General features: G+C 47.4%; 1 protein-coding gene across 1 annotated transcript in view; it reads left to right on the top strand.

Annotated features, from left to right (window-relative positions):
- itga5 (integrin, alpha 5 (fibronectin receptor, alpha polypeptide)) overlaps positions 1-21313 on the top strand; it is a 46573-nt gene that overhangs the window by 13010 nt on the left and 12250 nt on the right. Inside the window, exons 2-21 of the mRNA XM_061257236.1 lie at positions 615-745; positions 4575-4675; positions 5481-5604; positions 5947-6008; positions 6103-6148; positions 6297-6422; positions 6623-6667; positions 6908-6951; positions 7202-7258; positions 7923-7975; positions 8445-8653; positions 8953-9144; positions 10531-10576; positions 11207-11320; positions 13171-13226; positions 13507-13664; positions 13769-13906; positions 16511-16578; positions 19084-19234; positions 19775-19867. Of these exons, the coding sequence (XP_061113220.1) occupies positions 615-745; positions 4575-4675; positions 5481-5604; positions 5947-6008; positions 6103-6148; positions 6297-6422; positions 6623-6667; positions 6908-6951; positions 7202-7258; positions 7923-7975; positions 8445-8653; positions 8953-9144; positions 10531-10576; positions 11207-11320; positions 13171-13226; positions 13507-13664; positions 13769-13906; positions 16511-16578; positions 19084-19234; positions 19775-19867 (2014 nt within the window). The remainder of the gene's footprint in view (positions 1-614; positions 746-4574; positions 4676-5480; positions 5605-5946; positions 6009-6102; positions 6149-6296; positions 6423-6622; positions 6668-6907; positions 6952-7201; positions 7259-7922; positions 7976-8444; positions 8654-8952; positions 9145-10530; positions 10577-11206; positions 11321-13170; positions 13227-13506; positions 13665-13768; positions 13907-16510; positions 16579-19083; positions 19235-19774; positions 19868-21313) is intronic.

Here is a 21313-nt window from a genome sequence, read left to right as displayed (position 1 = left end):
TGCGGGGGGTTTGTAGCTCAGGGTCGCGGGGAGTTTCTGTTTACTCACCAATATCACACACTCTTCTGTCCCAGATATGACCACAGTCGTACCTGGGGCCCTGTGGGGAGGCCTCAGGACCACACTGGGCTTTTTTTTTTTGGGTGCTGCTATCTCCTGTTTACCCAGGGGGCCGTTCTGTGTAACATTCTGACGAGATGATGGAAGTACCTAAAGTGCAGTTTGAGATTAGACGTTATAAATAACGTTCAAAATGGAGGGATCTTTTTTGTTTCAGTTGTCTGTCCCTCAATTAATTTTCTTTAAGCTTCAATAAATTGTAAAATTGGGCCCAAATCTCATGCAGGGAAAATGTCTTCTTTATTAAGTACTTTGATCTTCGTTGTCAGGTCCCCCTCGTTATCCGACATCATTTCATGTATATGTTTTGTTGCTGTACTATCAATTTATGGGAGTGTAGCGAGTGTAATGGCATTTGTTTCTTCATTCTGTTTGTTTTGAGAACACCTATTTAAATAAAGGAATAACCAGGCGTAGGAAGCTTAGGAAAACGGGTGCCTGTTCACTACTGCCAACTGTAAACATGTTGCTTTGTCTCTTTCCTCTCCAAACAGTGTCAGCGTCCTGATCGGCGCCCCCAAAGCCAACACCAGCCAAGTTAACATCACTGAGGGAGGATCTGTGTTCTATTGTCCCTGGAGCCTGAGCCAATCAGAGTGCAGTGCCATTGGGTTTGATAATGAAGGTAAGACTGACTCCAATAACATGGCGAGTCCCAGTCCATGGTCAGTGAGCCTTCAGTTGTTGCTGAATGAACTTGGGGTGACCTTTGGGGAAGGGGGACTGGTGCTGACGTCCTTCAGTCAGGCTGTCGACAGACCCTCGCTCCTTTCTTGTCCCTGCTTCCTGTTACACTGAAACTCAAAGCTGACCTCTGCTCACCTCTTACTATCTCTTCTGGTGAGTTATTGGAGGTTGTGTGTGTGTGTGTGTGTGTGTGTTTGTGTGTGTTTGTGTGTGTTTGTGTGTGTTTGTGTGTGTTTGTGTGTGTTTGTGTGTGTGTGTGTGTGTGTGTGTGTGTGTGTTTCAGGCCGGGGGAGTGGGGTTGTGTAGTTTGCTTCCTGTTTTAAGAAATGCCATTAAATTCAATAAACGATTCCCTGTATTCTGATTGGGTGGGGGGGGGGGGCGGTGGGTCTGGGGCAGGGCAGTGATGGGTTCCCCTGTAGCTCATTTGAGGGTTTTCCTCTGAAGTTTGTGCGTTTCCACAGAACATGCCGGCACTGAAACACAAAGCCGATCTTCATGAGGTCACCCGGGGTAAAGGAGGAGGGGAGGGGGTGCAGGAGATGGTTTTTCAGGGGGTTGAGGAGCAGGGCAGAGGGCCTGGAAGTTTGACAGTGAGAGCTTTGTGTGGATCTGAAATGCAGACCTGGGCCTACCACAGTTACAGGGGCTGACAGTGAACAGGCCTAAAGAGGGGGAGATGAAGAGCGAGAGAGAGAAAGGGAGCAAAGGGAAAGAAAGAAGAGTGGAAGAGAAGGGTGGATGGTCTGGGGGGGCGGGGGGAAAGAGTTAAGTGTATTTATTTCAGCCTGCTCGTTGGCGAGCTCACCCAGCGTATGAATGTTTGGCATCGGAAGGCGGATTTGCCTGGAATGGCTCCTTGCGCATTTGAGTTTAGAAAATGAGAACAGCATGTACAACACATGTACAAAGACGGGAAATGTGCTGTCGGCAGGCTGCTCCTTGCTAACTGGAGGCATTCTGCGATTAATTATTTTTGATGCTAAGGGTAAATGTTCACATAGCTATAGCTGGTTTCAAAGCAGTTCCTCTGAACGCAAAATGTTTTATGTTGCTATTGACGGTATGCAGGAAAGCTGGCTGGGGCCCAGACGCTGCTGTTGCTGTGCTGATAAGCTAAAGTTAAATGCTAAATGAACTGAGTCCCTTTGTTTTAGCGCATGCATTATTAGCTTGTCGGTGCCCATAGAGTCTGACCTGATAAATGAGCTCCTGCAATCAGGCCCAGGGCCTGCCCCGTCTGACTATTTTGGCAGCTTTCATCAGATAAACAGGAAGTGAAAATGGCAGCGACCCGAGGATCATAGAAGAAAGGGAGACCAGCCTCCCCCTTCCCGCCAACACTCCCCCTGGGACAGCTGATGTGATGACTGAATTTAGCCATTTGTCACTGGCCCTATTTTCTCCCCGCCTCCCTCCTCTGTCCTCCACACGCCCTTCATTCCCAGGACACCGCCCCAGACTGCAGCCGCCCCCACCTCCCTTACCCTCCACCCGCGCTTCTCCCACAGAGGCCGGGGGTCAGCGTCTGCAGACGCAGTCCAGACCGGCAGGGTCCTCCCCCGAGGACCTGAGCTTGTGGGGTGGGCGGGGATAGCCAGAACGGGCGGGGGGGGCCGTTTGGGTTGGGGGGAGGTCACGTGATCTCTACTCTCACGGTGACTTCAGAGGGTTGGCATGGGAGCAGGAAAAGACAGGGCTGAATTGCACAGCCGCCCCCCCCTCACCCTCCTGGCTGCGTCCCGGGGGAGCCTCTGTCACGGCGGACGGGTGAGTGAGGGATGCTGGGAAAAGGCGAGCGGAGTCTGGAGGACTCGGGAACAGACAGACACGGCGGGCGGCGGGCCTCCCTCAGGCTGGCAGCCCAGACGGATGCCTCAGAGCTGGGTATCGGGCGGAGCTGGGGGGGGAACGTCACTCTGCCCATGAATGCGGTTCTTATGCAACACGCTGCAAACCTAACGTTGGGGAGCCGGCTGCTTTTCCACAGCTGGAGAACTATTAATGCCTCTTGGTGACTTCAGCAGTGGGTTTCCAATGACTGTGGTCAATCCCTGCAGCTCGGATTATGCAAAGCCATAATGTGTATCAATTTTGCAAATGGGAAAAAAAAAAAAAACTATTTTTTTAAAGAAAGCTTTTTCTATAAAAAGGGTTTAACGAGCCCAGCACGTGGAAGATGCCAGTGTGTTAAACGCGCATTATCAAGTCTCCTGCGGGGTAAATGTTTCCGTGTCCTGCAGACCTGGAGAGGGGGATCCGGTTGCACACACGCCCGAAACGTTTTTGGCAAAAGTGTGTCGAATGCGCTTCAGAAGGGGTTCCAGAGCGGAGGGGCTGATGCTCAGAGTTCGTTAACGAGAACAAGGAGGCCTGCTTACTTTGGCAGGGTGGCTACAGAACTGGGGAGAGGAGTGCGTGTCTGTGTGTGTGTGGGGGGGGGGGGTGGCGGTCTGCTATATGGTAGATGTTCCTCCGTAATGTTATTAAAAGCCCTAATCCCTGTGCTCTCCGACCCAGGCGGGGGGGTTCTGTGAGAGGTGGAGGTGGGCAGAGGTAGGGGGAAGGGACAGTTGCTTGGGCTTACTGATTGATGGGTAGCTATGGGGAATTTGAAGGCAAGCCAGGGTGCTGTTTTTGTTGGAGGGTGGACTGGGTGCCTTGGACTGAAGTAAAAAAAATAAAAAATAAAAATGTTTTCTTAAAAACATTTTTTAAAGTTTTTGTTCCCCCTGAGGTGGAGAGCATGCCGGCAGGCTGGGAGGAGGGGGGGGGGGGGTGATGTAATGCTGAAATCCTTTCTTCTCCTCCTCACTCGTTCCTCTTTTCCTCCTTTCACCCCTGCACTCTTTCCGCATGTCACGGCCATAATTAAGGCGGTCTCACATACTGTCCTTGGGTTCAGAGTCATTAATAACACAGCCATGCCAGAAAAGGGGTTTGGAGTGTCTTAGATATGAATGTATGTAAGAAGAACTTGCCACCTCAGCAACCTCAACCGAACACACTGTTTGCTGTGATAATTATAGTAATAATGGCAACAATGTCAATACTAATAATAATAATGTATTCCATGTTGCTAGTACCTTTAATCTCAAAGTGCTTCACAGTTTAGGGGAGGCTCTGGCCTCCTCCCCCACCTGGGTATTTAGTTAGTCTTTGGCTCAGTTCGGCCATCTGCACCCTGTGGCTGCTGTCTCGTCCTGGTGTACCTGATGTTCCCCTCTCCCGTTACCTGCCCCGTGCCACTGGGCAGAATGGGCCGATTCACAGCCCCTGTCGACCAGCTGGCCCTCGCAGATGCTGGGTCAGACAGGTGGCCCCTGACGTCGTTCAAACCCTTCTCTCTACCGTTGGGACAGGGCGGCTTATAATCGAACCGTGAAGGTTATTGATTGGTTGCTTTTCAGCAGACCGTGAAGCATATGTGCTGCAGGCTTCTAACATGTATCTGAGATACTTCAACCCTTTTGACACTGGGTGAATACCCACAGAGTACTGAACTCTAAAAGAAACATCTGTTGACCTCTATATTTAAGAAACATTAGAAGTCAAAGAATCTGTTCCAGGTGTAGGGCGGCTGTAAGCTGGGACTTGCTAGTTCAGGTAGAAGAGAGGACTGTGGGGACCTCGTTGGACATAAGGTGTCCCAGCATTCTGAGGAAATGGGAAGGAGGGGGGGGCAGTGACTTGGGTGGTTGGGCAGAACGGAGTTTGTGTTGTAATCACTGTAATCATCCTCTTTTCTGTGCCCTTCTCCCATGCAGGGGACCGCAGTTATCACGTCAATGACACTGACCTCCAAGTGGAGTTCAAGTCGCACCAGTGGTTTGGTGCCACAGTTCGTTCCCATGGCAGCACCATCCTGGTAAGTCTTGGTTCCCGGGGGGGGGGGGACTACTATGACTGACTACTATGGAAGGAAGCTCCAATCCACCTCAACAAGTAGTCTATGATCTGGAATCAAATTAATCGCTTTTGGATGGTAAAAATATCAGCTGGGGCCAATATTTGCTGCTTGTTCCCCACCCCACCCCCTTTTGCAGTGTCTCTCACAGTCACTCGGTCAACAAAGACAGAGGCCTCCCCTGCTTTGTGTGTTTATTTATGGGAAGCCCAACTGCAGAAACTGATTACACTAAGTCACAATAAATATGTCTGTGTGCTTGGCTGCTCCAGCCACAGTGAAATCACACGGGAAGCGCAGTCTCCAGACGAGTGGCTGAAGAGAGGCTGCTGGCTGAAGGCTACCTGACGGCTTGTTGAAAAGTCAGTCTGGCAGAACTTGAAGGCCAGTCATGTGAATGCCCCACAAGAAAGAGCTTGAGACTGGTTTTAAGAGGGGCTCACCTACCACTCGTCTGCTACTTGATATTTTGGAATTTCAATGGTCATAAAAGCATTCACTGTATTCCAGCTGAGCAATTTAGATCTAACTTTTATTTTCCTCACCAAATAAGCAGTTTCTCTTGTCAGTTCAACTTCTGCCAATACAAAAAGAGTGAGAAGAATGGAGCAGTAAAAACAAACGTGTACGTTAATTTGCATTGACTGTGTTTACAAGCAGGGTGACTCCCCCCTGGCTTGTGGAATGGGAGGGGTGACTCTGGAACTAACACTTTCCCCCTCCCCCTCCCCTGGCCCTCCCCTGGTCCTGCTCCCCTCTGCTGTAGGCTTGTGCCCCTCGTTACTACTGGAGGACCGAACAGGACGTCCCTCACTCGGACGCCACGGGAACCTGCTACCTCTCGGTGAACAACTTCACCAAGTTTGTGGAGTACGCCCCCTGCCGCACAGGTATGGTCCTGTGGGCGAGTGTGCCGCTGCTCTTTGGCCATCTTCTGGGCAGTCGAAATGCGCTATATCACATATCAGCCTTATGGCAAGGCATAACATAATATGTCAGAAGACGGCGTCACAGATGATGTCCGGTTATGTCAAATGACATAACCTTTTAACATTTAACGATGAAAGTATGACAGTTTTATATAATTTAACATCGACTGACGTCATCTGTTTTGCCATCTTGTGATAGCTGATATGTCACGTGTATGATAGTGTTATGTCAGCCTCAATGGCGAGGGGTTGAAGTAAAGTGTGAAATGATGAGTTTGTGACCGAGCCCTCTGTCTGTTTCAGAAAGGCATGGCCCCGGTGGACATGGTTACTGCCAGGGGGGGTTCAGCGCTGATTTCACTAAGGTGAGGTGCCAAGAGAATCCCTCCTGATATCCATGGTGCTGCAAAGAATTTGTCTGTTTTCATGATCGCTTGCTTCTCTCTTGCTGTTTTCTAGAATGGGAAGGTAGTTCTTGGAGGCCCTGGGAGCTACTACTGGCAAGGTGAGCACAGGAGGAAGTAGGAATTGAACCAGGTCCCCGTAAACCAATGGTGGGGAAAGGCTTTATTTTGTTGATCAGTGAGTAAAATGGAGGGAATTAATATCCTGTTTTGTGCTCGTCCCCTTGCCCCCCCCCCCATTCCCCCCAGGCCAGCTTATCTCAGCCACAAAGGAGGAAATCGTCAAGGCCTACTACCCTCAGTACTTCCTGTTGTTTGTAACGGGCCAGATCCAGACCAGCCAGGCGCAGGGAAACTACGATGACAGCTACCTTGGTAATGGCAGCCATTTTGGCTTCAACTTACAACTTCCTGTTTAGTCTCCAGTATTGTTAGATTTTCCTTGTGCTAATGATGTGCTAATTCCTGGACAATGTTTGTGGCATTACTGCCCCATTAGAAAAGGCATCATGTTGCACTGTGCGTCCATTGGGGAAGTTAACCTTGCTTGGCACTGCTGTTTCACTGTCCTGTAGGGTACTCTGTGGCTGTGGGGGAGTTCACTGGCGATACAGTAGAAGGTAATCTCACCGTCAAGCATGACTAAGCCATGCTCCACCCATGTGGGTGCGATTATTAGCCCCAGTTCAAAATTGACATTTTGGTTAAAGCTGAAAGCCTCATTTCTCACTGAGCCTGGACTCCTTTGAGTTTTTTTAATGTCTCTGGAATTTCAGAGCTCAGGAGAATCATAGCTGTGTCAGCATTTCCTCTTCTAAATCACATTTCTCCTTGTTTTTTCCTGTCTCTGTGTCTTGTAGATTTTGTGGCAGGAGTCCCAAAAGGAGTCATGCTCTATGGCTTGGTAAGGACCTCTCACTCTGATTTTGTTTTTTCTTTAGAAGGAGGGTGTGGGGGGTGGAGCAAAGAGTGAGAGAGAGGAAGAAGAATAGATGGAGGATTGTTGTGAAATTGTAAAGAAAGGTGTGACATTTAAAGCTGGGGTCACAGTGCATGTTTTTTTCAGTACAGACCCACTACAGTTAATTTTTAAATAACTGAAATCATTGAGTGATTTTACTGGTTTATGGTTCTGTGCATCATCTGTTTACCAGGTGTCCTTATTGAACGGGACCAATATGAAATCGATACTGAACTTCACTGGCGAGCAGGTGAGTGTGAAGGCTGTTGTTTGACTGCTTTGGGTACTGTGCAGTGCTGCTTCTCTGCTCTTATGGCTCGGCCTGAGCTGAGTAAAAACACCCCAACCTGGTCTGTGGTCCCCAGCAAACTCATTTCCTTCAGTAGCTGGTTACTGGCTTGGCGGTGTTGAGTATGCGGTCGCCTGAAAAGCCCCGTTAATGAAGGGAACGAGGAGCAATTTTCGAAAGTGAACTTTATATTCCTGTAAAATAAATAGCATATATTTTAATACCCTCATTGCTGTGGTTGAATTAATAAAATAAAGAAAAATGTTTTTATTTGCTTGCCTCCGCAGTCTGGGAATTGTAAACGTATGGTGTGCTTGGAGCTCCATGTCACAAAAAACCCCAAAACATTTATTCTGATTAAGGCCAGCACAGTAGCAGCCAGCTGTGAGCTCCAGCTGTGAGTGTTCGAGGAGGCTGACGGTTCATTCTCATTCAGTATGATTACCATTAAAAATAAATAAAACAAAATAAAGCAAAATAACCCCCAAAAAACATACAGGTAATTGTCAAAAAAAGTTGTGTCAGTGTCCGTGTGTCTGTGTCCGTGTGTGTCCTTGTCTCTGTCTGCATGTTGTGCTAGTGTGTCTGGGTACAGGAAGGTGATTCTCCTTCTAATGTTTTCCAGATGGGCTCCTATTTTGGGTATGCAGTGGCGACCACCGATGTGAACAATGATGGGTGAGTGTGGGCAGCGGTGTGGGAATGGTGGGGAGAAGGGGGGACCCCCAATCTGGGTACAGTACCAGGCCAGAAACCCCCACAGCATGGAGGGACGTTAGATTGTTGATAGCATTGTGGTGTTGTGGTGTTGTGGTAGTGTGATGGGACCTGTAACCAGAAGGTTGCCAGTGTAAATCCTGCATTGGGGCATTATACCCTTCAGTGAATTGTTAACCTGGCTAGCTTCAGTAAAATGGGGTTGCCTGTAGCCTAGTTGCTGAGGTACATGACTGGGACCCAGAATGTTGGTGGTTCAAGCCATGGTCTAGCCATGATAAAATCTGCACAGCTGTTGGGCTCTTGAGCGAATCATTTAACCCCACATTGCTCCAGGGGGCATCCCCTGCTTAGTCTTATCAACTGAATGTGGCTTTGGATAAAAGCGTGAGCTAGGTAACACATGATTTGTGTGTGTGTGTGCTCCCAGGCTGGATGACCTCCTGGTGGGCGCTCCCATGTTCATGGTGCGGGGTTCAGGCGGGCGGCTGGAGGAGATGGGCAGGGTGTATGTGTACCTGCAGAGGGGGGCTCTGGACCTGGAGCCCAGCCTGCCCCACCTCACAGGGACCCAGGAGTTTGGCCGCTTTGGGAGCTCCATCGCCCCTCTGGGAGACCTCAACCAGGACGGCTTCAATGGTGAGTGGCAGGGGTGGGGCGAGGGGTGGCGATGAGGGACCAGGGAGACCCAGCTGCAGAGGGGTGTGCCCGTAGGGCATTCATCTGAATAGGACTTTCTTTGTCAAACTGGTCTTGGCCGCCAAAGTGACATCACTAATGCCAGCCTAATTGTCAGAGGCTGGTTTGTAGGACTTCCTGTCCTTGGATAGGATCACACTTTTGGACACTTTTTTGGCTCACCCATGGGGTGTGGTGGACTGGGTCAATTTTGTTTTCCGGGCTTCCTTCATTCCTGTGGATTGTCGTCCCTCCTCCAGATGTGGCCATCAGCTGTCCGTTTGGAGGGGAAGACCAGCAGGGCGTGGTCCTCATCTACAACGGACATGCCGGCGGCCTGAAGGACATGCCCTCTCAAGTGCTAGCTGGCCAATGGGCTACTGCCACCCTTCCCGCCAGCTTCGGCTTTGCCATCCGAGGGAACAAAGACCTGGACATGAACGGATACCCAGGTGAGCTACGACACGAGGCTGCCCCACGCTACAGACCCCATAGTGCACCCTTTAAATTGCGATGAGCTTTTGATACTATACGTACGCTGTTTACAGAATAATGTCTTGCTTTTTCTTCTAATTAATGGTCCATTGTTTTTCATGGCCGAGAGTCGCTCACTCACTAGCCCTTTTCACCTTTTCACACGTGCAGTCTTCGCCTGCAATGTTCCAGAAACTTTCTGTTCAGTGTGTTCATGTTTGAATAAGTGCTGTAGTTCTGGAAAAGTTGCTTTGGCAATTTGCACCCTCAAAACCTCTTAACATTTGCAGAAGTGTTCTGCTTCGACAGTTGTGTGAACAAAGCTGTAAAAAATCAAGCTGAAGCTAGATTTGTTTAGCCAAGATATCCATCATGCTACTTTTCTTCTTACTGCAAAAGGTAAATGGAATGTGTAGGCCTACACCAAATAGCTTAGACTGCCACCTAACTACTAGCTAGCAACAGAGTATGCACCATAACTGTTATACAGTACATCCATGTCATGTACTTATACAGAGGTTCCCATTGGTTTATATGCACATTAACACATGGCAGTGCATTAGCTGTAATGATTTATGTTTTGTTCATAAGCAACCTCTTTAGCAAGTGCTATCTATCTTATCTGGCTTAGTAGAGCAAAGTTATCAAAAATGTCCCAGTTGGGCCTGTCTGCATTTTGATTATGCTCTTAGAACAACTGCTCGTTCAGGCAACAATTACTGCCACCCCTGTTTGTGATCACTATTGACCTACAGAATACCAGACAGTCCTCGGTTGTGTGAGCAAGAGAAGCCTCTTGATTTCAGGAATAGTTAATAAAACATTGTTCCATGTGTGAAAGAGGCTTCTGACTCACTTACTCACAGGAATTGTATTTCATTTGAAGGCGTTGTGTTTGGTTCACTTACACTAGCGCTTTATTGCCGCTGAATGTATACTCTGTAGTCTGGTGGTGTTGTTAGCTGGGTCACTGCCACTCATACAACGAAGTTGAATACACATGTCTTACATTGTAAGCCACTCTGAATAAGAACGTCTTGTCCATCAATGTGCCGACTGTGAATCATAGCCTGCAGCGCTATGAATGTCTAACTTACTCATTGACACAATGACTCACTAGACATAATACTCATTTGTCTAAAGTGATTGCATTTCAATGATGAATGCAGGTTAAATATAATATGGTATTTCTATCAAGTTAATTCCGTTATAATTATTGCTCTGAAGATGGTGGTGATGATCTTACAGTATCACTGCATGATAACAGTGGTGACAGGAGTGATAACATTGGTGTGTATGCCATACATTAATTTTCTAGAAAATTCCTGCAGCTAATCTGTGCGTATTTCTTCTGACTTCCCCAGATCTCATAGTGGGCGCATTCGGAGTTGACAAGGCGGTTCTGTACAGGTAATTCGCCTCAATGCAAACCCATAATTCTTTGTAACTGCATGTCTTTTCGGATAAACTGTTCAGGGTGGAGAACAAGACGTGCCTTCCTGTTAAGCAGTCGCTTCTTTAACCAAACACATATGTACGAGGGTGCTATCGATATCGCGCCCGCATTCCACCTCCCTCCCTCCCTGATCGCAGGACAGTGCTCTGTGAGTCAGGCCAAGTATGTAGGGGGGGGGAAGTTGAAGGCTAGTCTGTAACCCAGCCTGTATTTGTCATTCCTTAATGACCTGTGTATCTGACCTTTGACCTAACCCACGCCACTGACTGTCGATGGCCTGTTTTATGATAATCAAGATGTTTTTTTTTTTTTTCATAACCTCAATAGCTTTCACACAGCGTTAGTTATAGAGCTTACACATGTTAAGTACCTAATTGAATTCCAGCTTCAATTTCCCACCTGGGAACTGAACCTATAACCTTTTCTTTAAACCACGTACAAAGTTTACATTTTGGCAGGCCAAAAAACTCTTGTGTACTGTAGAGCTGACAACAATGTCTCTTTGTGTGATCTATGCGAACAAAATGCTGGAGGGTACAGTCTTCATACAGGAAGTGACATCATGTCCTGTCTTGCTCCTGCAGGGCTCGGCCTATCGTTAATGCCACTGCCTCGCTGACTGTGTACCCCACCATGATCAACCCGGAGGAGAAGAACTGCGTGGTTACCCATGGCAACGAGACTATCCCCGTATCCTGGTATGTGTGGGACACACCCCCTACTTCCTACAGAGGCCCCCATTGGTGGAACTGTTTGTTCTGTGTAATGGCCAAGAAGGTAGTATTTGCTGGTATTTAGATAGTGAACTGGATGTATGTATATAGAATATGTTTAGTTGCAAAAATAATAATCATCCTCATTATCATTGTGTATGTGTGTGTGCATGTACTGTATGTCCAGTTGAGCACGTTAACTGGGTTTCATTTTAAAAGCTTTTTAATTATCCAGCCCTAATCTGTTAATCACGCGAAGCCATCAGTTAAACTGTCACATTTTAGAGCAACCGCCCCAGTTGCCCTTTAACAGTACACACAAAGAAACGTGCACAAAATCTCAGGGCCAGTTATTGATGATATATAATCACTGTATTCACACTGTGGTTGTTTCTTTATTTAAATGACATCCATACACAGGTTGTATGAAGCTGTAGATGTTATACATTTAGTCACAGCAGTGGCTGTGTGTTTATGGGAGGCTTGGCCTTGTATTCAGGATTCTGATTGAAAATGAAGAAAACTCAGGGAAGTGTGGGGTGCAGGTTTAAATGCCCTATTCTTTGGTCTCTCGGGGGATCCCTTATGCTTGACTCATAAAAGGAGAAACAGAGGTGAGTCTGAGTAGAGTGCAGCTCTAAAATATGAGCGGGCTGTTCTGTGTAATACAATGTGAGTCAACGCTGTGCTTCTGTCTGGGTTCCCCCTTCCTGCTCTACAAAAGAAACTCTTGTGTGTGCATGTGCCTCGGTCACTGTTTACGTTTCCCAGCAACAGGAGGAGAGTGAGGGTGGGGTCAGAGGTGGGGGTAGGGAGGGGAGCGTGGGGAGGGGGGCGCTGAGGAGGCCTGGCAACAGTTTTGAATGAGATATTGTTTGGTAACAGAGCACAGCTGGGAAACATCAGGACGAGAATATATATATATATGTGTGTGTGTGTGTGTGTGTGTGTGTGTGTGTGTGTGTGTGTGTGTGTGTGTGTGTGTGTGTGTGTGTGTGTGTGTGTGTGTGTGTGTGTGTGTGTCCATACCAACGCATACATATTGGGACCTGTGTATGCGTACTTGTGTTCTCATCCATGCCCACACACACATTTTAATTCTTTAGGTCCACATTTATAAAATACATTAGAAGGGCCCAAATATATTTTAGTTGCATTCTGATATCTTTCACTTGAGTAGCAGAAAGCATAACCGTAGGGATTTAACAAACAATATGCAGAATAAATATCTCAATTGCACCAGCAAGGAACATTATGGGTATAAGAAACATGCGTGCGCGCACACACCCACAAACGCCCACACCCACACCCACACACGCCTACACCCACACACAGTGGGTGTAGTCCCTCTCGCCTCTCTCAAATGGTGTCTGTAAAGCGATACAGTTGATAAGCGCAGGGGTTGGTCTGAGCTTGCTTGGGTGATGTCATGGGTTCTTGCCACTGGACCGTTCCTGTGCTCCGTGTGCACTGTCCCACTGTGGGAACGTGTGGCTCATGTGATGAAACTGAGCGCGTTGCGGAGGGGAGAGCACAGCTTGGCTTACTGTTCCGGTGGGAGCAGAACGCAGAAACCCTACCCTCTGTGACCGAATCCTACATTTCTGCCATCCTGTTCACTTCTCTCATGGTAGGGAGTGGCCATTTCTATCAGGAGGTGCAAAACATGTCTGTGTTTTGAACCTTTGAAACTGTGGTTAAGAAAAATTCACCTGTGGTTAAAAATAACAACAGGAAGTGGCTTTAAAAAAAAGGGTGTGAAATGCACGGTAGGGTGTGACTGTGTTCATGTTGCTCACTGAAAATTTGCATCTCTTTGCATCTCTTCCCCACAGTGTCAACCTCAGCTTCTGTCTCTCAGCCAATGGGAAACACCTGCCTGATGCCCTTGGTGAGTACAGTGGAGGACCAGTTGTTCACTTTCACCTCTAAATGTCTCAGTATTCCTACGAAAATTATATAATACAGAAATCCCCATCACAAACATCTGCCTACACTGAGTTTTGCTCATTGGCACATTGAACTTAATCAGCTTCCGCTGTTGTGCTTTCCCCTGTTAAACCCTTTTATGTCCTCTGTCTGTACATGTGTGTGTGTCTGTGTGCTTGTACTGTCTGTACGTGTGTGTGTGTGTGTGTGTGTGTGTGTGTGTGTGTGTGTTTGTGGTTCAGCGTTTCTGGTGGAGGTGCAGCTGGACCGGCTGAAGCCGAAGCAAAAGGGGGCGGTGAAGAGGGCTCTGTTCCTGGACTCCCAGAAGGCCGTGCTTCTGAAAGCGGTCAGGGTGGCCAATGGGGCCCGCGTCTGCCACGACACCAAAATCTACCTGCGGGTCAGTCCCCAGCCCCTCACTCGAATACAATCCCTAAACCACAGTGTCTCCCAGCTCACCTGGGCCTCACACACACCATGTCCCTCTTCTGTGGCTCCCTGCAGAATGAGAAGGAATTTCGGGATAAGCTCTCCTCCATCTACGTAGCACTGAACTACAGCCTGGACCCCCACGCGTCAGCAGACTCCCACGGTCTGCGCCCCGTCCTCAACTACCAAACCGCACAGCTCATGGAGCAGAAGGTACCTTCTTACCTCCCACTGGTCACGTGACGGTACGAACTCTTGGCACCAACAGACACAGAAGGACACTATGTTCAGGACTCTTGTGATTAATGTTTGAGTGCGCATAATCTCGAAATCATAAATTCTGCTGGTTCAATCTCTTATGTATTTTGCATCAAGTGATTTATTACTTTTTCCTTTACATACAGTGGATTACCATTTAGTACTTTGACAAATGAGAGTTTGAGTTTTTGACACCTGGATAAGGGGCTGGAACGTCTGCAAAGCCATTTTAAACAAGAAAATTCTGAGCGTGCATGCCAGAACCTTTTTTAATTTACCTGCAGGATTGTCTGTCAGGGCTGTTTTGTAATGGTTGCTTGTCGGTGCACTACAGTAATGTAAGAACCGCAGGACTGCACAGCTATAGGCTGGGTGGGGCCTTCCAAGACCATATGGCATCTGTTTAAAGTTTGTTTGTATTTCGCTGGTTTTCTCTGGTATAGGCGAGGAGTTGGGCTTAATCTTTACTGCATTCACCACAGTTCACCATATGTGAACACAGCTATATAAGTACAGGATGAAAGCACTGTGGTGGACAGGCGAGTGCAATGTGATCTCTTTCTCTGTCTCGCTGATACATACACGCACACACACACACACACACACACACACACACACACACACACACACACACACACACACACACTGTGTTCTCTCTCTTGGGTATAATGTCTTTGCCTGGGCATTTGTCTTTGCCACAGTCAGGGTGAGGGGAATATGAAACCGTGTGCTGTAGTACTGTAAGGGTCGGCAATGTGAGATCCTGGATCTAACGCTTTAGTCCCCAGTTGGGGCCCTGCTGTGTTTCTTTACCTCAGTTGCTCTGGTATGAATCCCAACTACATGCGCATACAAATAAGAAAAGTTTATTGCCAAAAATATGAAAGTAACAGAGCAGGAGGGGGAAGTGCCAGAGTTGGTGAGTGTATTGTGAGTGAGGAGGAAGAGGGAGGGAGGAAGAGGGGTGCGGGCCCTTCATATATCACTGCATCTGCAGCAGCGTCAGGGTCCCCCTCCTCTTGTGCTGAGTGAGAATGAGAGATCAAAGTAGCCTCTCCGCACATTTTCACAGCGTAATCTGCACCACATGCTGCCCACAGTCTCCACGTGCAGCGTAATGGTGGACACTGAGCAGTCTGATAGGTGTGGATGATTGTTAGATACACACGCACACACACACACGGACACACACACACACTTATAGCCATGCACAAACAAAATCTTTGACGGGCCTACAAAGCCACTGATCAAGCGAATGACATGGAAAATCACTTGCTATTTTTGAGCTTTCAACATGTGTTATGTTGTCCCGTTTAGCAAGTACTTTGATGCAGGACTCGTTTACAAATGGTATAAGCGCATTTAAAAGTTGATACATATGTAATTCACTAGCTAAAATGGCATTTTCAAGTGTGTAGCACTGACTCTACTTGAACTGGAATATTAATGTCAATAGTTCCACAGTCCCAGCTACTGTTGTATATGTACAATGGGGCTTTCTCTACATTGCCATGTCGGGTATACAGGGATGCCTTTTCGTTTGAACAATGCGCCTAGTGACAACATGGAACATGGCCTGTTTATAGCTGCATGGACAAAGTTAGCCCCTCTCTGAAAAGCTGTAAGCAGGCTATAGACAGAGGCCGACCGGGTCGGTGGTGGAAGTTTCCTTTCCTCCTCTTTCCCAATTAGAACCACTTGCTTTAATTACAGAGAAGCAAAGTGCTTTGATACGGCTTCACCCCCCCCCTCCCCCGATGCGGGGTTTTCTCTTTTGCCGTTGGGCTTTCAAATTTCCCTTTCATTTTATATTTATCGTCAGGAGTATATCGCACAGGGGCGCAATTACAGATGAGAGGGTGTTCACGGGGGGAACCCTCTCGGTTACTCTTGATCCTCTTTCCCGCACACTCCCTGACCAATCACATCACCCCCCAACCAAACTCTGTCACCTGTCACTCACTCTTGTGGTGCGCGCGCTTCAGGGTGTGCGGTCCGGCGTCACACGTGGAGAGTGTGTGGGGTGTGGAGAGTGTGTGCCAAGCGTGCGGTGTTCTGGCGGTCGCCGGTCATGTGGCTTTGGAGGGACCACATCTGACGCAGGTCAGCCTTGAGGAGGGCAGCAGGGTTCTCCTCCAGACTGTGCATTGCTGTGGAGCGCCACAATTCATTTTCATGTTTATTTCACATTTTCCCCGTTAGAGTTAAATATTTCAATGTACAGGAAATTACAGAGAGCATGCAGAATTCGCGTTATGTTGTTCCCCTTGTTAGACAAGGTGTAAGAGCTGGATGTAAACCGATCTGATTTGCTTTTGTTTTGAGTGTTGAAGTAAACAAGTTGCTTTTTAGCTGAATGTGTTCGGTATTCTTGCGTGTTTCCTGGCAGCTGTCCTCTTTTAGTGGGTTACAGGCATCAATCCTCTCCTATGCTTTGGGGAAGAAGGTTTTTAAAAAAAAAACTTGTCCTTGCAGGTGGTTATGTAAATTGTTTGAGGTTTGAAATCTGTCTCTAATCAGGCATCCCCGTGGCCTGACATTCTCTCTTGCGTCTCACAGGCCCAGATTTTGCTGGACTGCGGAGAAGACAACATCTGTGTCCCTGATCTGAAGCTTACAGTACATGGGTGAGTCGGTTTGTGCCTTCACTTAATCGCTAATCGTAGGGGTTATTTATACCGATGGCTTATTTTCGTCGAGGAGAGCGTCGTGCTACAGAGGTGCTCTGGGCTCCGTTCCGCTGGATATCCCAGTAGGACGGGTCCCGTCCCATCTGGACCGCCACAGGGAGCTCCACGCCTACCCCCTCCCATGCTAATGAGAACTCGTGGCTCCTGCAGGCGGAGGTCTGATGAACCGCTACATCAAAACAGATTACACGGTTGCTGTAATCCCGGTCATTTCTTGCACTGATACTTAAGTTAGCCCAGCTTCAGTTTGAGTTGTTTTTTATTGATGGAAGTTCATGGTGAAATCGGGAAGCAAATTTGGTCAGCAGCATCACCTCAAACCCAGGTCCTGGGGTGTTGTAGTGTCTGGTGGATCTTGGGGGGTTTCAAGTTCAATTAGACTGGAGTTAAATCTGCAGACACTGCTGCCCTCCAGGACTGGAGTTAAACCTTCAGACACTGCAGCCCTCTAGGACTGGATATTGAGACTCACTGTGTCTACAGGGTATGGGAAGGGGGAACGGTGGCGGGAAAGCTGAAGATGGAGGACATTGGGATGAAGGAATTCACTTTGGAAAATGAAAGTTAAAGGAGCATCACAGAAACATTTGGCTGCTGTGTAGCCATCGTAGAACGTTGACATACTTTCATTAAATCTGTGTGCTTTTTCTCTGAAATACTGGCACAAGCCTCTTTCCAATCTTTCAACTTCCTTGTATTGTTTATTTGTTTGGGCTTGGGATGCAACTCTTCCATAATACAACAATGCAAATCAATTTAATTGGTTTACAAAGAGTATGCTGTTTAATCTGGCACTGATAAAACTGGAGCAGACTCACAGAACGTATTTTTAAAGCTTCCAATAATCTCCTGCACTCCAGCGTTGATATCTTAGTCTAGATTTTCTAAATTATACCATTTGGCTGAGGTTGTTCTGAAAAGCACACCCATAAGAAGTGGGGAGGGACGGGCCAAGGATGAAATATTTCTTGAGAAATTGTCTGAGCAAAGCTGAGGGGGGGATTATGCCATGTTCGTTTTGATTAAGAGAGCAACATTGTTGTCCATTTGTGCCTTGTTCATTTTTATTAAGAGAGCAACATTGTTGCAGGTTTGTGCCTTGTTCGTTTTGATTGAGAGCAACATTTTTGCAGGTTTGTGCCTTGTTCGTTTTGATTGAGAGCAACGTTGTTGCAGGTTTGTGCCTTGTTATTTTGATTGAGAGAAACATTATTACAGGTTTGTGCCTTGTTCGTTTTGAGTAAGAGAGCAACATTGTTGTCCATTTGTGCCTTGTTCATTTTGATTAAGAGAGTAACATTGTTGTCGGTTTGTGCCATGTTCGTTTTGAGTAAGAGAGCAACATTGTTGTCGGTTTGTGCCATGTTCATTTGATTAAGAGAGCAACATTGTTGTTGGTTTGTGCCATGTTCGCTTTGAGTAAGAGCGCAACATTGTTGTCGGTTTGTTAGGGGAGGGCTGACATTGTTTTTCCTAATTGCTGTGTTTGAAATGCGTTGCGTTGGCCGGTCCGTGGGCCGCTCCCCATGCGCAGCGCCGGTGTTGGGAATGTTGACCGTGTGGCTTCCTCGGCTCGGTTGTGCCGGGCTGTAATTGGAATCGTCTGTGTGGCCCTCGTGAGGAATTTCTCATTGTGTTTCAGAGGGAACGGAGGATAGAGGGGAAGGAGGAGGGAGGAGGGGAGGGGAAAAGGGGGCGGTGCTCTGCAGGCGCTGGTCTCCGCTCCATCACATGTATGACTTTATTGCTACAATGGAAAAGTGCGGAGGAGGGGTGGGTGGGTTCCTGAGACAAATCATACTGATGTGTTTTGGGTCGTGTCCCAGCGCTGAATTTACAGGGTATGAGCAGCGGAAAACCTTGGGGGAGGGAGAAATGAGAGCCACTGTGTTGAAATGTACTTTGTGTTCAAAGCTGGCGACTTCAGAATTTACAGAGAGAGGGCTAATCATCGGAGGCACCCCCACCTGGGGCAGGGCGTTTGTTGTTATTTCTCCATTTTTCACATCTTGGGGTTCAGCTTCTCTGTTCTTTTTCTTTTTGACACTTACTCAGTCTAATCGATTGCAGAAGAGTCTTAAACAGAAGCACCTGTTAAAAGTATGATGTTTTCTTTTAACCAGTGTCTGTTTTTGTACACTAGCAAAATACTGCAGTTTTACAGCCATATCCATCTTAACCCTCCTATTATGCTTGGGGTCTATTTGACCGCATTAAGTTTGACACAAAGTGTACATTTTTCTATTACAATATCTTCGTCTTTTTCAACTATTGGACTCAATTTGACCCCAAATGTAAAACCGGTCATAAAATCTTAACATAATAGGAGGGTTAAATGCTTTCCGCTGCGTGTCTACCAAAGTCAGTTTGTGTTTTGCTCCAGGCATTAGTCCGTTGATTGTTTTTGGCACCAACTCAGTCTTTCATTTTTATGAACCGCAGTGACAGGAAGGAGGTCTACCTGGGTGACGACAACTCGCTGACCCTCACGTTCAACGCCAGGAACGAGGGCGAGGGCGGGGCCTACGAGGCGGAGCTGTACGTGGTGCTTCCCCCTGAGGCCGACTACAGCGGCATCGCGCGCAACAATGAGGTGAGGCTGCCGTGCTACCGCACCTGCCAACCTCACACTCATCCGGATTACCAGGAAACGCACTGCTGCTTACGTCACAAATTTGTCCGGTTTAACTCTCAAGAGGCCACTCTGTATGTGCTGCCTAAAGCACATTCATCAAAGTTTAAGAAATGAATGAAGCTAATGTCATAGGAAAGGGTGTTGTGACATGGTTAGCACTCACTATTGGATGAAATCAGTGATTATTCTGATATTTGTAGTCTTAAGCATCTAAAATTGTGCTGTAGTTTGGGGTTGACATAAGTGGGTAATTCATGTTTTAGAAAGTTGCATATGAACTCTGCTCTGGGAGTGTTTCACTGTGTTGCTCATGTAACCCTGGTGGATCCACTTATGTGTTCTCAGATTGTAAGTGGCTCTGGATAAAAGTATCTGGTAAATGAATGTACTGTAAGGTCATTGTGGTGGGACTTGGCAGTCTTTGGTTAATTTTTATGTTTTCTTGTTTTGGCACGGAGACCCTCTCTCATCAGCTGTGTGTGTGTTTGTGTGTTTCAGAGCTTGTCTCAGCTGACCTGCAGTTATGAAACTGAGAATCAAACCCGTTATCTCAGCTGTGACCTTGGCAACCCCATGAAGTCTGGCACAAACGTAAGGATGTGGATATATCTCTCTCTCAGTCCTTCTCTCTCTTCACTCTGTCTCTCTTCCCCTCTGCCCCCCTCCCCTCTCTCTGTGTCTCTCTGTGTTTACAAACATGGGTTTTGTTATATATTATAGTGGGAGTAATGCATAAGCAAGCTCTGTTCCAGTTCAAAGAAGCCCATGTCTTTTGTCTCCAGAGATGGCTTTTTTTGGGAGACGGTAAAGGGGGGGCATCGAATGGGACAGGAAGAGACTGCTTTTTCCATGTGTTGACCAGTTTTAGAGGCACAGGAAGTTCCAAACAGGGGAACAGGAAGTCGCTCTCTGTTCCGTCCGGCTCTCTGCCAGAGACTCTCCCGGAGGTGTGCTCTGACAGGCTGCGGTGGTTTTAATGTGTCCGCTTGGGGCGGGGGGCTGGGTGTTGCTCTTTGTGTGAATATTACTCTTTAGCACACTTGTACATATAGCTTGTGCAGTTTGAACTAGAACGTTTAAGCGGTCCATTACAGATGCTGACCTTGAAACATGGAAAGCTACAGCAATATAATGCCATTTGAGTTTGAGTTTTTTTGGCCCACTGCTATGCGCTGATTTCGGGTGGGTAAGCCCGGAATAACCCCTCAGTATTTCGATCCTCAGCACGGGCAGAACTGAATGTTTATGGGTGCCATTTTGTTTTACATGTGTGGGCGCACACAGGCATACAACCTCGCTGAAATGGCATTTAAATAATTGGATTCACATTTCTTCAGATTTAGGATTGACTGCTTCTGGTTTTTGGAGGATATAAAGAGCATTAAAGGGCAATTAAGAAAAGCGAGCAAAATCCCACAGTCCCCCCGCTGTCTGGGTCTTCCCAGCTGTGAAGCAGCTGTGTGGTAGCGGGTACCGGTCTGGGGTGCCCCAGAAGCCATGCTGGGAAGCAGGGGTGCAGGGCTGGCAGTAGGGTTTGTCAGCACTTCTCAGTCTTCAGGGTGATCAGCATCTGTGCTGCTGGTCGCATTTTCACATATTCCTCTCAGTTTCTCTTATTCCTGTGCATGCGTGTGTGTTCATGTGTCAGGGTATGCATGTGTCTGTGCACATGTGCTTGCTTGTATGCAGATATGGGTGCATGTATGCGCTTGTGTGTAAACATGGAATAGTTATAAGGTCAAAGACATCCCTGAAATCAAGTTTTAACTGCGGTCTCAAAAAATGTTCACATCCGTGTACTCTGTCTCTATGTTTATGTACTTTAATCCCCATGTTTTCAGTCTTTGTGTCTGTTTCTCTTTCTCGCTCATTTTCCAGTCCACTGCATTCGTTTTGTACAGGGCCCATCTCAGTGTGCTTTACAGTGTGCAGAGGACACTTCGAACTACACATAGTATTTTACATATTCATATGCGACAGTAGGCTGATGGGTGCTGCCAGTGGAGATTACTAACAACGTGCATGTCTCCGCCCATC

Source organism: Conger conger, chromosome 10, assembly GCF_963514075.1.
Source record: "Conger conger chromosome 10, fConCon1.1, whole genome shotgun sequence".
Lineage (NCBI taxonomy): Eukaryota > Metazoa > Chordata > Actinopteri > Anguilliformes > Congridae > Conger > Conger conger.
Note: the sequence above shows the minus strand (reverse complement) of the source record. Positions and strands in the feature narration are given on the sequence as shown.